Raw genomic sequence first — 15797 nt, forward strand, 5'->3', positions numbered from 1 at the left:
TGATGACGTCATCTCTTCAGGAGCAGTTTAGCTTCAGGAGCAGTTTTCTTCAGATGCACAGAATTTCTTTTTCTTTCCATTGTTCTTCCAAGACCTATTGAAATAACTTGAGTAGCCTTTGGTCCTGTACACTTGAACAATTATTAGTAATAACCAATTGACAATTTTTAATACCTTGTTATCATCAAAACTCAATAAGGTTCATTGTGAAACACATTTTGTTCCAACACAAACCTCTATCCCAGTAGTCAACTTATTAATTAGAACAACAACAATTGAACATTTTAAATACTATTGTTTGTCATCATCAAAAAGGGGGAGATTGTTGGAACAAAATGTGTTTCACAATGAACCTTAATGAGTTTTGATGATAACAAGGTATTAAAAATTGTCAATTGGTTATTGCTAATAATTGTTCAAGTGTACAGGACCAAAGGCTAGTCAAGTAATTTCAATAGGTCTTGGAAGAACAATGGAAAGCAAAAGAATTCTAAGCATCTGAAGAAAACTGCGTCTGAAGCTTAAAGTGCTTCTGAAGCTGAAGTGCTTCTGAAGTGATGACGTCATCAGAAGCAGAAGGTCATCAGAAGCAAGGTTTTCATCAGAAGCGATATCATCACCAGAAGCTACATTTAATCCGTATATTCAAACTGAAGATCCAAAGTAGCTGTTTCTCATTTCAACCTTATCTAAGAAGAACGAAGAATTGAAAGGGAGGTATCAACGGTCATTTGGATAGCACTGAGCATTTGTCCTTCGTTAACAGAGTTGACAAAGTACAAGTGTACAACCACTACCTCCACTACTCTGTTTTTGTCCACGCTACAAGACAAGACAACAGCTATGCCTGCAGAATTTGTGCCTTCAAGATTGGAATGAATTTGAAGCTAATTCTTCAAAGGACTACACCCAAATCAGGCAAAGGATTACAGGTGGATGATCAAAGGATTTCAAACGACTCTTTAGACGTGCTAATCATCTCAACGTCTCTTTCACACCTCTATATAAAGGAGTGAAGACTTGAAGATTGTAGATAGAGATACATAAGTTCAAAAGCGCTAAAACTCTGTCAATTTGATTCTACAAAGCACACTGAATTTCTGCACTAATTTGATACATCTTAGAAATTCAAGAGTCTAGAGTCTTTATCGTATTGTATTGAGAACACCACTGATTGTATATCAAGTGTTCAAGTCAAACTTAATTCTTTGTATTTTTGTTTGATCAGAAGCCTCTTGCCTGCGTGCTTGAGCATTAGAAGTCTCTTGCTTAGTGCTTGAGCATTGGAAGACTCTTGCGTGTGTGCTTGAGCATTTTTGTGAAGTCTCATACTTAGAGAGTATTGAGCATTTGTAATCTTTGTGATTATAGTGAAATCTCCTTGGAAGTGCAAGGGGAACTGGACTACTTCCGTGTTGTGGAAGGAACCAGGATAACTGCTTGTGTCTTTGTCTTTCTTTTCTCTGCTCTGTTCTTTTCCGCTGCATATCTGATTCTGATCATTTCATCAGAAGCACTCACAAACTGCTTCTGAAGGTTTATCAGAAGAAGAATTTTTAGAGAGAAAAAGAAAACACAATTCAACCCCCCCTTCTTGTGTTTTTCTCACCTTCAATTGGTATCAGAGCTTGCTCTGTTATCATAGCGCTTAACAGTGTTACAGATCAAGATCCTATAGAAAAACATGTCATATAATCCGTAATTTAAAAACGAAAAGTAAACCATCCCCTCTCTTCCCCTCCTAAACCCTCAATCCAAACACAAGTCTTATAGCATATAAGTCATTAGCAACTTCACCCGTTAAACTTGGTTCCCAACGAAAGCTATTAGGATACGCAACAGAGGCAAAGAGAGCAGCACTTCGGAAACTTGAGGACGTTCTCCTTGAGCCTCCACGTGCTGCCTCCGGTAAATCAAGAGTGTATTTGAAGCGTATAAAGTATTTACCTGATTTAATGGGTGACACACTTGAAAGCTACCCTCGTCGGGTTTTCATCGACGTAGGGTTGCCACAAAAAGATGGAGGTAGTGGAACAGATTGGTTTTCAAAGAATTATCCGACAAGGAACAAGAATTTTGAGATGTATAAGATAGAGACTGTGGTCGAGAGTTCGCCCACGGCACAAGTTGAGATGTCGGATTGGTTGATGAAGAATGTAAAAGACGAAGAGTACGTGGTGATGAAAGCTGAGGCTGAAGTTGTTGAAGAAATGATGAGGAGCAAGTCTATTATGTTGGTGGATGAGCTTTTCTTGGAGTGCAAGCCACAAGGTTTGAATTTGAAACGAGGGACTAGAGGTAAAAGGGCATATTGGGAATGTTTGGCTTTATATGGAAAATTAAGAGATGAAGGAGTAGCAGTTCATCAGTGGTGGGGTTAAATAACTATTTGGTTGATTAATTGCTTTTGGCAGAAGTAATTAATTTATTATTGCATGAGATTCTCAACAAAGTGTACCTAATCACAATCTAATCTATTAAAAAAAGTTCACGAGACCATGCATTTTTATAGAGATGAACATTGTTGTGCCCATGCAGGATTGGTGTTTGAGAGAGAGTGATGTGGATATGGAAACAAAGACTTCCCAGATTTAAAGGCTTGAGAGAGTTAGAGAGATGGGAGTGGATCTAGGTGGCCTTCAAGCCAGGGATTTAATCTCTCTATTTCTTCTTGTTTTTTCATTCTTTTATTTTGCTGCTTTATGTATTATTATTATACTACTATTTTGGAAAGGGTAAATTGAGCTACTCACTTTGTATCCAATGTAATTTAAAAGTATATAAATTATTATGGTCTATAAGTATAATAATTAATGAATATAATGTTTGATTTTTATGTGTTAGTTAATTATTACTTACTCTATTCCACAAATGAGTGTCATGTAAGATGTCAGTTAACAAGTTAACAGCAAAAGTTTGACCTTGTAAACCTCAAAGACATTTGTAAAATAAATTCAACCAATGTTCTATACATAAATGAAACAATAATAATGCTCAGAAAATAAATTTTCTAACACAGAGCTAAAGTAATCCAACATTTGTTTACAACATTGTAGAACTTTAAAAAACAATAAAAAATTTCAGGAGTCATGTATCTCTTTGAATCACTGCAACAACTACCAAATATATAATAGCACAGGTGAAAATCAACTCTTAACTCCAATAATTTCACACGCACAACACCATTATTGTCCACAAACAGCGAAAACTCGTACTTGTAGCAGGATATGACCAGCAATGGCAATACAAACTTCAAAGCTTAGCTACGGCACAGGACCAGCAAAAAACGTGCAAATCCAAAGCATGAAAAAGCTTTTGACATGATCAGTTGGACAAATGCAGAATTAGCACCTGAAATGTGGCAACTCACCTAAAAGAAACCAAACTTGTTTTAGAACCCCACACATTGTTAATTACACATCAGATTCGCTGCAGTCACAAATTTGCTGCATTCATGCATTCAGCACATAAGCCCGATCTAGATCCAAAAATTGAGGATGAAAATACTGAGCTTAATATCTAAACCACCCGATCTAGATCCAAAAATTGAGGATGTGCCATATGCATGAATGCGGCAAATTTGTGACTGCAGGGAATCCTGGGCATGACAGTAAAGTTAAGCTTTACATCTGTGACAGAAGAGTTCCACTAGATGTGAAAGCAAGGCTAAATTAGTTAGTACATCCTTGTAGTTTCATTTCACCAACTATTAATTCAGACTTTTTTACTGTAAAACCTTTTAATCATAAAGTCCTTATCATTATTGTATTATAACTATATCTTTAAATACGGATACTCTTAGAATCTCTTTAAATGTCATTTATATGATATTTTACACATGACAACTATATGCAATGCCAAGACACTTCTTAAAATTATGCAGCGTATTTAATGGGTCAAAACTCAAAATTAAACCCCCCTGCCTCCTTCAACCAGAGTCCTTTCTTAACTCCGTTTCTTTATATTCTGCAGCAGAAGATACAGTGGCTAGTTTTCCAAACAGGCTCCCATGTCCCTCCCTACCTCGGTTCTTGATTAAGACTTCATAGTCCCATGATTTCCCATATGAATATCAGGAGTAAGATGGTTAACCTTCTTAACAAGAGTGATCTAATACATGTTTGATCTATATATGAAGATATTGATAAGTTGTTTATGATATTGGATGTGTTCTGAATATGCTGCTACAAGTTTTGGGGAAAATGTTTTTTTGAAGGAAAAGGGAGGGAGGGATGGAAATAGAAGGCCAAAGGTGCAGGCTGTCACATTAGTACGAGCAACACTTAACAAAAGTTCAACGAGGTTCTTCTACGGTAGTTATCGAATATTTAAGGCCTAAGAAGTCAAAATTATTACCCATCTCCATGTGTATCACACTGATTAACAGATTGCAAGAGCGATAGACTCCTCAGTTCTTACTCCAACGTTAACTATGACTCTATAGAGACTATATGTCAAATCCTAAATAATATATTCAACAAATTTAAGGGATGCGACATAAAAGTGTGGATAGACGTACTCAATAAAAGTCGATATATCATAGTAGAAGTGTATTAGTTTCCCTTATTAACACCGCCCTTTCCTTTGATGATGGTGACTGGACACTCAGAATGGTGGGCACAGTAGTTGCTAACACTTCCCAGGAACATTCTGCAACCAAAAATTCAAAGCATTGTGAGAGGCGAGTCCATATAGTTTCCATCTTTAAACTTCAGATTCCTTAGAACAATAAAATATGAAAAATACATTTAAGTTTGAAATTTTCCATTTTCTTCCCTGGTATTACTGTTCGACCAGTGTCTAGCCAGTTGTCAGCATTATACATATGAAGGATAAAAAAATGTCCAAATGGTTTATTATCATGCCATTTTGTGATATGTAAGGTCCTAATCAGGTTCAAAAATACATATTAAGTCCATTGTTAGTGTAAGTTTCTATGTAACTTTCTGGCTTGTCAGAAGTAAATTTGTGTACCTCTTAATAGGGCCAAAAGCCCGAGACCCCATCACAAGCACATCAGCATGCAAATCCTGTACAGTTTCACAAATCTTCTCCTTTGGATCACCAACAACAACATGAGTCCTGACCTTAGTCTGCCATAGATAAAGAAAAGTCAATTGCAATGCAACTAATGTACTATATACATGCCATTATTCCATTAACTTGAAACTGAACACTTGCGCAGAAAAGTGAAGGTGGGGGATTCAAAACCCACAACTCTTATCGCTCAAAGCTCTTATGTTCCTCCCCCCACACTGCTAAATGACTAATTCTCATACTGTTTGAGTTAAATTCAATGTAGAATGACAGATTTACAATGTAATAAACATCTGAGAAAGAAAAAATAATAAACTCAAAAATACACTGTATAAAAAAAGACAAATATATGAAAAAACTTGAGCTGCAAATAAATTATTAGTTAAACTAATTTTCACATACTTGAATTATTTCTAAATGAATAACTAAAATAAAAAAATAGATAGCCAGGAAAAAAAATGCTTTTGCCATTTTCCTTTATTTTAACTATGAATTTAATTTGTATGTACGGTAAATGTAAGAAAGTTTTAGCACATTCGTCCAATTACATATATCAATATCATATCATTTTCCTACATGAGAATCCAAATTCAATGATCTCTGGGATAAACAATTTTTGGTCAGGCTTTACTTACCTTACCGCCTCATCAACTTCGGATTATTGGGAACCAGAGAGTTAACACAAAAAAAAATCATGTCATTTTCCTATTTTAGTTTTAAAACTATCTATGTGGTAAAACATTATAGAATACATGTGTGAAACTATTTTACTCGCATACCAATTAAATTGAACTCTTTAAGAATATGAATCTCTACAAATTGAGGCTAGTATTTAGTATTTTGCATCAAGTATTGTCAAGTTATTTTCGATAATATTCAAGCTCTTACTATTTCTCTCTTATATAAAACCCATAACTTCGACAGAAAATAAGGTGCATCTTTTGATGAGAACGCCAATGTTAAAATGTGATTTTCATTCCTAATCTTGACTCCATGCAACAAGGTTAAAATCAATTTAAACCTTTTGAATGTTTGGACTTGTACACAGGGGGATCTCTGCCTCTTTTTGATTAAAAAAATACATGCTTCTTCTAATTATATTAATTTCAAACTCTCTATGCTACTGTCTCCACATGTTTCTAAGTTATTAGTGTTCTATCAGGAAGGTTCTTCGTCTCCCGGACCTGATATGTACATAGACTCAGAAGATGATGAATCTGAGAGTGAGGATGATGATTTGTCCTATGATGATTATTATGATGATGAGCAAGATGAATCAATAGAGGGGTCAGATGTAGATGCTAGTGATGAACTTGTTAGTGAAACCAACAGCGAGACCGGAGACTCTGCAGTCAATGATGAATATGATAAGGTTCGAGTCTTAGTTAAGTCATGACAATTTGATGACATTATAGCAAATAAGTTTGTAAGTGAGCATATTCATTTATTTCTGTTGGACTATATTTAGTTTATGAAAAAGATAGGAACTCATGTTTTCATGGAGGAAGAAATGTGTAGTTCAACATGGTGGAATTCTGGTTTTACTCTAATTACATCCTTTTCTCAAGTATAACGTTTAACTGACCTTAGTTTTAGTTTAACCTTTGTATTATCAAACAAGTTTTTCCCTACCCAAACTCAATAAATTCTTTAATCAATTACTTTTTCTTGTTTAATTATATAAGGTTTGATGTTTAATAAATTCTTAAATCAATTACTTTTTTTTGTTTGATGTATAGGACCATAATATTTCATATTCAAGTTCAAAGTCCTCAGAGGTTTGTGACTATCTTGAAGTCTCATTGCCTCAGTCTGAAGATATCAAAAGCTGTGAAAATTTCACAAGCCAAAATAAGACTGCTTCTGCAAATGACTCCACTAAGCCCACAGATATAATTGAAGGCTTATCCCTGACCAAACTACAATGAATAGATCAAATTGTCCTAGCACTTCTTCATGTAACGACGCCATATCCAATAGAAAAATGCATCGACGCCGCACTGTTTTGGGGCAAAACCATGTGAGTAAATCTTCTCATGATTAGTTATGTGACTTTTTTAATATTGGCAATTGTCTTTGTCACTGTCATTTCCCCTAAATTGGCTAAAACTTTCATATTTCGGGCTAATTTTATACTTTACTTGAGACCGGTTTAAGTTTATTCTGTAACTATAAAGTCCAGGTTAATATGTCTTCTTTCTGTATGATGTCTAGGGAAGCAAGGACCTTTCCATGGAATCCATTGATTTTCTAGACGAAAATGAGTAATTGACATCTAAGGTATAAAATGTATAATAATATCTTGATATTATCGTAGAGTATCTTATACTATTTCACTGGACGTTACCAGTGTTAGAGTATCGTTTGAAATGGAGAAGTCACTTAAATGACTCTTATCATTTTTTTCACTTACTCTGTCCACTAACTTATGTTTCTCATGATTCTTAGAGCTGAAGTTGAGAGGCTTGAAGCTGTTAAGACAGAATTGCATAGGCAAATTGCAGAGGAGGTTAAACCTTGGTTTTCTCAATTTTACCTTGTCTGTGTACAAGAATCAATTGTCCATTTTCATTTCCTCTTGCAGGTAAAAATAAATGTAAAACTGCAGTCTTATGTGGAAACACGAAAGGAAGCATTGTACGAGCGTCGTGTGGTTCTTGAGCGAAATGTAAGTTCATTATGAGAGAACATACCCACTCCACGTGCCCCTCTTGCTCCATACTCATGTAAATTGAGATTCTGTTACCTACTATTCCCTTGCAGGTGGATAAATTACAGGAACAATTGCTAATGGAGAAGAGCTTGAGGGCAACTCTTGAAGCAGGACTTGAGTTTCCTCCAGGGACTTCATCTGAGTTATCTGGTATTGATGAAAAGGTTAGTCTATCTCATTCATATATTGTTTATTTGTTTTCATAATGCAACAACTTCTTAATCTTCATACTTTCCACAGACCAAGACAAATGTTGAGGAAATAGTGCTGATAGAAGCAGATCTTGCCGACTTAGAACGGAAGGTTAACGAGCTTGGTTTACGGCTTAATGCACAACTTGAATGGAATTCTAGTTCCATATCTCAACAGATATCAAGCCATGAAAGAAATTTGTATGTTAATCATTACATGAGAGCATCACTTTCTTAGTTCCTAATTTTACAATATTAAACTCAAACGCTTTAGTTTTCTACAAGAGATCGCTTTTACAATATTAGTCTCGATCACTTTTGTATGCAAAAAAAATATTGAGGTATTTTGGCACTTAAAATATTGTGTATAGATGATAAATTTTATATTTTACACATGGGAATCTATTTGACAGGAAGAACAAGCCAGATACTGAAGTTGCAGCCATTTCAGAATCTGACAGGTCAATAAAAAAGGTAAATTTAATATCATAATCAACTTGAAGATTATGTTATCAGTTTTGGATGAAGAAGACTGATGAATTGGTTCACTTATAGTATATTTCTACCCTTAATCCATGAATTATTTCTCAATTTTACAGCAGGACAGTCATTTTGGTGGAGCAGGAAACGAGAATGAGAGAAAACCAGAGTCAACATCTTTACCAAATAAACATTCGCCTAGTTCCAAGAAATCTGTTGCAAGAGCTGAGGTAAGTTTCCTATTTCTATGGCCCATGAATATCATTTTCAGGTGAACAAAATGATATTGTTCTAGGTGTAGAAAACTTTCAGTCAATATAGTTCGAGCTACGTGTTAATTTCATTCTCGTAAAATTTTAGCTATTTGTTTAATTTATTAGTTCACTTCAAACTAATTTTATTTTAAGATGACTCTGTGTCTAGAGCCATTAAGACGGCTTCAAAGTCTGTTATAAGTTAGAAATGAATATCATGGTGTAATATAGTGTTGGAAAAAATAAAATAAAAACATCTCATAAGCATCTAGAAAAATTCTGATTCAAAGTCTGTTATTAGTCTGTACATTCAGTGATTTTAAAAATTTGGGTTTGTCCACATATGTAACTCCTATTCATTTTTGCTTATTTATCTGAAAAGCTCACTTCAAAATTTGGACCATTAAGCTCAAAATCTATTACAAACAATTCAAATCCAACTTCATTCTCAAGTCTCCCAACCAGAATTATGTTAGCGCGTCAATCAATTACTTGCAATGCAAGTTAGGGTTCTTAAGAAATTAGGGTTTCCGATTTAGGAATTAGAGAGAAATAAGAAGAAGAGAGAAAGAGAAGGTTTATTGTTTGTAATGTTGTAAGTTCATTAGTTGTTAAATACACTTACAAACATGGTTATGTACAAGCTTAGTTACTTGGCTTGCATGACAAGTTATCTCACAATCCCTAACTAACTTTGCTAAAAACTAACCAAGTGTAACAAACTTCTAACCAACTTGATTATCTTGTGTTTAATCAAAAGAAACCTTGATTAAAACACTAATCATATCTAAACTGAACTTGAATTAAATCTAACAAATTCTTTATAAAATTTAAAGAATTCTTACAAGCTTAAAACATCACTAACTTGAACTCCTAAGATCATCTACTTCAAGTTATATAATTCATTTTCTTTTTATCTCGTCTTACATATCACCACACTATGGGTGTGTTTGGATGGAGGGTTTAGGAGGGGAGGGTTTACTTTTCATTTTTAAATTACAGACATTATGAGATGTTTTATAAAAAGTTAACATTTTAACATGATAAACGACCATATAATACTTCAATCACACTTAATATATTTTAGAAAAACATGTCATATAATCCGTAATTTAAAAACGAAAAGTAAACCATCCCCTCTCTTCCCCTCCTAAACCCTCAATCCAAACACAAGTCTTATAGCATATAAGTCATTAGCAAGACAATATAAGATTATCAAATTGAAATATCTAATATAACTTTTTTCTACTAACAAAATATAAACAATTTCTTGTCAAAAAAAAAATATATACAAACAATTTATCAGAGAATCACAACACTAACAAGTAACAATGAATTCCTCTATAGTCTACCACGCTAATTTTCGTTCTTGAATGTGTCTTTTGCAAGTCAATTTGGTCAACAAAGCTAATATTAAGAAAAGAGACAAACCCAAATTAACTCCACACTAAATAAATAATGAATATTAATATTAGATAGATATTCATGAACCCCGGTAACAATAATGCCACACACATTTAATGATCAAATAACAATTAACTCCAAAAAAAAAACTTCAAGTTTATAATTGAATTTATTCTTAATATATGTAGAATTGATATTTTTGTAAAAAATAATATGCTCTGAAATATGAAAAATTAATGTCGTTTGATTCTTATACATTACAATATAAACAAAAAAAATTGACAAAAATATACATAAGTTAAATATATGGTAGTAATTTTCCTATAAAAAATATAGTAATTTTCTTTCTTATCTATAATTAAAATATCATTTTACCTTTCTTAAAAAAAATATTTTATCTATTCAATTATAATATTGTTTTCATCCATAAGAAATAAGATGTTAACTATACGTGATGGCCGATAAAAAAAAAACTACACTTAGGAGGATGTATATTATAAATATGTGTTCTTTTTCTTCTTCTTTATTACACAATAGATATATGTTCTTTGCTTAAAAAAATGTTCTCAACTTTTGCATTTTGAGTAAAGAAAAAAAGCCTTCATTTTAAGTGTTTTGGAGCCATGTACCCAAAAAAAGAAATTGAAGGTTGTAATATACTTCATCGTCCCTATATCTAAGCACCCTTTTATTAGATGCAAAACGTACTTACATACAGAGATGAATGGAGTACAACTCACTTCAAAAAGCTTTGACAAAATACACACTTCAAAAAGTTACAAGTTACCATTTAAAGATCGTAATCATTGAAGATTTATATTATATATCAATAGCTAGCTAATGCTGCATTTGGGTATGGTATAAAAGTTTTATAATTTTTCAAGGTACAAAGCAAGCAATTAGACACATGCGACATGTATAACTACTATTATTGTCATTAGTTGCCCATAATAGCACATTATTATCCTAATTACCAGAATCAATGCCAACCTATACCAACTTGTCCACCCCATTCCACCCTCACACACACCATACACGCATGTATTATTTTGGAGATAATTTTACTAATCCATTGTTCAAAAATATATATTTACTAATCTAAAAAAAACTAACATATGACAATACATAAAAGAGTAGTTAGCACTTATAGCCATTAGTGAATGGCATAACACAATTTTCGTGTCACCAACCATTTTACAAACAATCTCTACCATATAATCATCCTCAAACAAATCCGTATCTCTCTCCTAATTCAAACACCAAAACCAAATAATTATAATTATTATCATAACATCAACAAGCCTCTCAAAAACTCTCTCCCCCTCTCACATTTTCCTTATCGATGAAGGTGAATGAGAGAGAGATGAGTTCCTAAAGTAAATATATGATTAATTAATCCTCAAACACCATCATCGACCTGGATCATCATTAGATAAGAGAATTAAAAAAATGGAGATTCAACGAATGAAAGAGTTGTTATCACTTTTGTTAGCATTCAAAAGTAACCGAGTTGCTCTTGTTGGTGGTAATCACACCGCAGCTAGATTTTGTTCTCGCTAAATACATTATAAAGAATATTTCTTCATTTCTTTCTTTTCATTTTAAATCCCTACCATGGCGGTTGAACTAGCTGCTTTTTCCTTTGGACCAAAAGGATACCTTTCCAACAAAAACAAGCATGTTAGTGCACTTGCTTTCAACCCAAAAGCTTATTATCTTATAATAAGGTTCCCTTATTCAGGAACATGGAAGATTTTTTATCGTTTGGTTCTTTTGGCATTGTTTGTGGCTTCATTCCCATTGATAAGTTCATCATTTGTTTCAAGAAACCCTAGTCTTGATGATTCAGCCTCAAACATGAAGATTCTTCCACAACAACAACTCAATGGATTTGTCAACATGGATCAACTTTTAACCCTCCTCTTCAACGACCTAACAAACGAAGGCCTTGTGAAGAAATCGAATAAACACAAAGCCGTTTTTCTTGGAGATCAAGAGCTAGAAGGAGTTCATCAGTTTCAGAGTTTCATAGATCAATACAACATGGATTACATTTCATTAAATGACATGGAGAAACAAAGTTCGATTCTTGATGGCACAGTCGATTTCGTCTTCACATCAAACTTCACTGCTTCATCACAATTCATCGACAGAACCCTAAAAACAAATGGCATTGCAGCGGTGGTGATTCTAAATGCGGCCGCGTTTCATAAGCCTTCAAACTACAAGGTAGCTTACATGAGAAGGTTCCAGAAAGTAGTAATGGCAATGAAGAAAATAACAACTTCACCCGTTAAACTTGGTTCCCAACGAAAGCTATTAGGATACGCAACAGAGGCAAAGAGAGCAGCACTTCAGAAACTTGAGGACGTTCTCCTTGAGCCTCCACGTGCTGCCTCCGGTAAATCAAGAGTGTATTTGAAGCGTATAAAGTATTTACCTGATTTAATGGGTGACACACTTGAAAGCTACCCTCGTCGGGTTTTCATCGACGTAGGGTTGCCACAAAAAGATGGAGGTAGTGGAACAGATTGGTTTTCAAAGAATTATCCGACAAGGAACAAGAATTTTGAGATGTATAAGATAGAGACTGTGGTCGAGAGTTCGCCCACGGCACAAGTTGAGATGTCGGATTGGTTGATGAAGAATGTAAAAGACGAAGAGTACGTGGTGATGAAAGCTGAGGCTGAAGTTGTTGAAGAAATGATGAGGAGCAAGTCTATTATGTTGGTGGATGAGCTTTTCTTGGAGTGCAAGCCACAAGGTTTGAATTTGAAACGAGGGACTAGAGGTAAAAGGGCATATTGGGAATGTTTGGCTTTATATGGAAAATTAAGAGATGAAGGAGTAGCAGTTCATCAGTGGTGGGGTTAAATAACTATTTGGTTGATTAATTGCTTTTGGCAGAAGTAATTAATTTATTATTGCATGAGATTCTCAACAAAGTGTACCTAATCACAATCTAATCTATTAAAAAAAGTTCACGAGACCATGCATTTTTATAGAGATGGACATTGTTGTGCCCATGCAGGATTGGTGTTTGAGAGAGAGTGATGTGGATATGGAAACAAAGACTTCCCAGATTTAAAGTCTTGAGAGAGTTAGAGAGATGGGAGTGGATCTAGGTGGCCTTCAAGCCAGGGATTTAATCTCTCTATTTCTTCTTGTTTTTTCATTCTTTTATTTTGCTGCTTTATGTATTATTATTATACTACTATTTTGGAAAGGGTAAATTGAGCTACTCATTTTGTATCCAATGTAATTTAAAAGTATATAAATTATTATGGTCTATAAGTATAATAATTAATGAATATAATGTTTGATTTTTATGTGTTAGTTAATTATTACTTACTCTATTCCACAAATGAGTGTCATGTAAGATGTCAGTTAACAAGTTAACAGCAAAAGTTTGACCTTGTAAACCTCAAAGACATTTGTAAAATAAATTCAACCAATGTTCTATACATAAATGAAACAATAATAATGCTCAGAAAATAAATTTTCTAACACAGAGCTAAAGTAATCCAACATTTGTTTACAACATTGTAGAACTTTAAAAAACAATAAAAAATTTCAGGAGTCATGTATCTCTTTGAATCACTGCAACAACTACCAAATATATAATAGCACAGGTGAAAATCAACTCTTAACTCCAATAATTTCACACGCGCAACACCATTATTGTCCACAAACAGCGAAAACTCGTACTTGTAGCAGGATATGACCAGCAATGGCAATACAAACTTCAAAGCTTAGCTACGGCAGCAAAAGTTTGACCTTGTAAGATGTCAATTAAGTGTTGCTCGTACTAATGTGACTAAAATAATTTATAGAGAAAAAGAATAGTTCAATTTGTAGAGATTCATATTCTTAAAGAGTTCAATTTAATTGGTATGCGAGTAAAATAGTTTCACACATGTATTCTATAATGTTTTACCACATAGATAGTTTTAAAACTAAAATAGGAAAATGACATGATTTTTTTTTTTGTGTTAACTCTCTGGTTCTCAATAATCCGAAGTTGATGAGGCGGTAAGGTAAGTAAAGCCTGACCAAAAATTGTTTATCCCAGAGATCATTGAATTTGGGTTCTCATGTAGGAAAATGATATGATATTGATATATGTAATTGGACGAATGTGCTAAAACTTTCTTACATTTACCGTACATACAAATTAAATTCATAGTTAAAATAAAGGAAAATGGCAAAAGCATTTTTTTTCCTGGCTATCTATTTTTTTGTTTTAGTTATTCATTTAGAAATAATTCAAGTATGTGAAAATTAGTTTAACTAATAATTTATTTGCAGCTCAAGTTTTTTCATATATTTGTCTTTTTTTATACAGTGTATTTTTGAGTTTATTATTTTTTCTTTCTCAGATGTTTATTACATTGTAAATCTGTCATTCTACATTGAATTTAACTCAAACAGTATGAGAATTAGTCATTTAGCAGTGTGGGGGGAGGAACATAAGAGCTTTGAGCGATAAGAGTTGTGGGTTTTGAATCCCCCACCTTCACTTTTCTGCGCAAGTGTTCAGTTTCAAGTTAATGGAATAATGGCAGGTATATAGTACATTAGTTGCATTGCAATTGACTTTTCTTTATCTATGGCAGACTAAGGTCAGGACTCATGTTGTTGTTGGTGATCCAAAGGAGAAGATTTGTGAAACTGTACAGGATTTGCATGCTGATGTGCTTGTGATGGGGTCTCGGGCTTTTGGCCCTATTAAGAGGTACACAAATTTACTTCTGACAAGCCAGAAAGTTACATAGAAACTTACACTAACAATGGACTTAATATGTATTTTTGAACCTGATTAGGACCTTACATATCACAAAATGGCATGATAATAAACCATTTGGACATTTTTTTATCCTTCATATGTATAATGCTGACAACTGGCTAGACACTGGTCGAACAGTAATACCAGGGAAGAAAATGGAAAATTTCAAACTTAAATGTATTTTTCATATTTTATTGTTCTAAGGAATCTGAAGTTTAAAGATGGAAACTATATGGACTCGCCTCTCACAATGCTTTGAATTTTTGGTTGCAGAATGTTCCTGGGAAGTGTTAGCAACTACTGTGCCCACCATTCTGAGTGTCCAGTCACCATCATCAAAGGAAAGGGCGGTGTTAATAAGGGAAACTAATACACTTCTACTATGATATATCGACTTTTATTGAGTACGTCTATCCACACTTTTATGTCGCATCCCTTAAATTTGTTGAATATATTATTTAGGATTTGACATATAGTCTCTATAGAGTCATAGTTAACGTTGGAGTAAGAACTGAGGAGTCTATCGCTCTTGCAATCTGTTAATCAGTGTGATACACATGGAGATGGGTAATAATTTTGACTTCTTAGGCCTTAAATATTCGATAACTACCGTAGAAGAACCTCGTTGAACTTTTGTTAAGTGTTGCTCGTACTAATGTGACAGCCTGCACCTTTGGCCTTCTATTTCCATCCCTCCCTCCCTTTTCCTTCAAAAAAACATTTTCCCCAAAACTTGTAGCAGCATATTCAGAACACATCCAATATCATAAACAACTTATCAATATCTTCATATATAGATCAAACATGCTGTTAACCAAATCCTGAAAAACTCTCAGCTGTTGGTATCCAATCGCCCGCTTGATGTCGGGCCTCAGACCATTCTCGAACTTGATGCATCTCGAGAACTCAGCATTCTCCGCGGTATAGTGCGG

General features: G+C 33.9%; 2 protein-coding genes across 3 annotated transcripts; both read left to right on the forward strand.

Annotated features, from left to right (window-relative positions):
* Positions 1-5909: 5909 nt before the first annotated feature.
* Positions 5910-8711, forward strand: LOC120580057 (rho GTPase-activating protein REN1). Of its 2 annotated transcripts, none has more exons than XM_039833010.1 (10): positions 5910-6040; positions 6200-6409; positions 6777-7057; positions 7252-7301; positions 7486-7546; positions 7622-7705; positions 7801-7914; positions 7991-8142; positions 8355-8415; positions 8544-8711. In XM_039833010.1, exons 3-10 carry the CDS (start codon positions 6962-6964, stop codon positions 8694-8696), a joined length of 771 nt encoding a protein of 256 aa, XP_039688944.1. In that variant the 5' UTR covers positions 5910-6040; positions 6200-6409; positions 6777-6961; the 3' UTR covers positions 8697-8711. The 2 variants fall into 2 exon arrangements, with proteins under 2 accessions (XP_039688944.1, XP_039688943.1); XM_039833009.1 differs by having other exon boundaries at positions 5916-6040; positions 8541-8711.
* Positions 8712-12318: 3607 nt separating this feature from the next.
* LOC120580109 (uncharacterized) lies at positions 12319-12953 on the forward strand. Its single transcript, XM_039833170.1, has one exon. It carries the CDS (start codon positions 12342-12344, stop codon positions 12951-12953), a length of 612 nt encoding a protein of 203 aa, XP_039689104.1. The 5' UTR covers positions 12319-12341.
* Positions 12954-15797: the final 2844 nt, after the last annotated feature.

The sequence above is a fragment of the Medicago truncatula genome, chromosome 4, assembly GCF_003473485.1.
Source record: "Medicago truncatula cultivar Jemalong A17 chromosome 4, MtrunA17r5.0-ANR, whole genome shotgun sequence".
Lineage (NCBI taxonomy): Eukaryota > Viridiplantae > Streptophyta > Magnoliopsida > Fabales > Fabaceae > Medicago > Medicago truncatula.

Excerpts from the sequence above, each read along its gene's own strand:
- LOC120580109 (XM_039833170.1), top strand. The coding sequence starts at position 12,342 with ATGGCAATGAAGAAAATAACAACTTCACCCGTTAAACTTGGTTCCCAA.
- LOC120580057 (XM_039833009.1), top strand. The coding sequence starts at position 6,962 with ATGAATAGATCAAATTGTCCTAGCACTTCTTCATGTAACGACGCCATA. Across the intron at positions 7,547-7,621 it reads ATAGGCAAATTGCAGAGGAG|GTAAAAATAAATGTAAAACT; the intron begins GTTAAACCTTGG and ends TTCCTCTTGCAG. Across the intron at positions 8,416-8,540 it reads CTGACAGGTCAATAAAAAAG|CAGGACAGTCATTTTGGTGG; the intron begins GTAAATTTAATA and ends TCAATTTTACAG.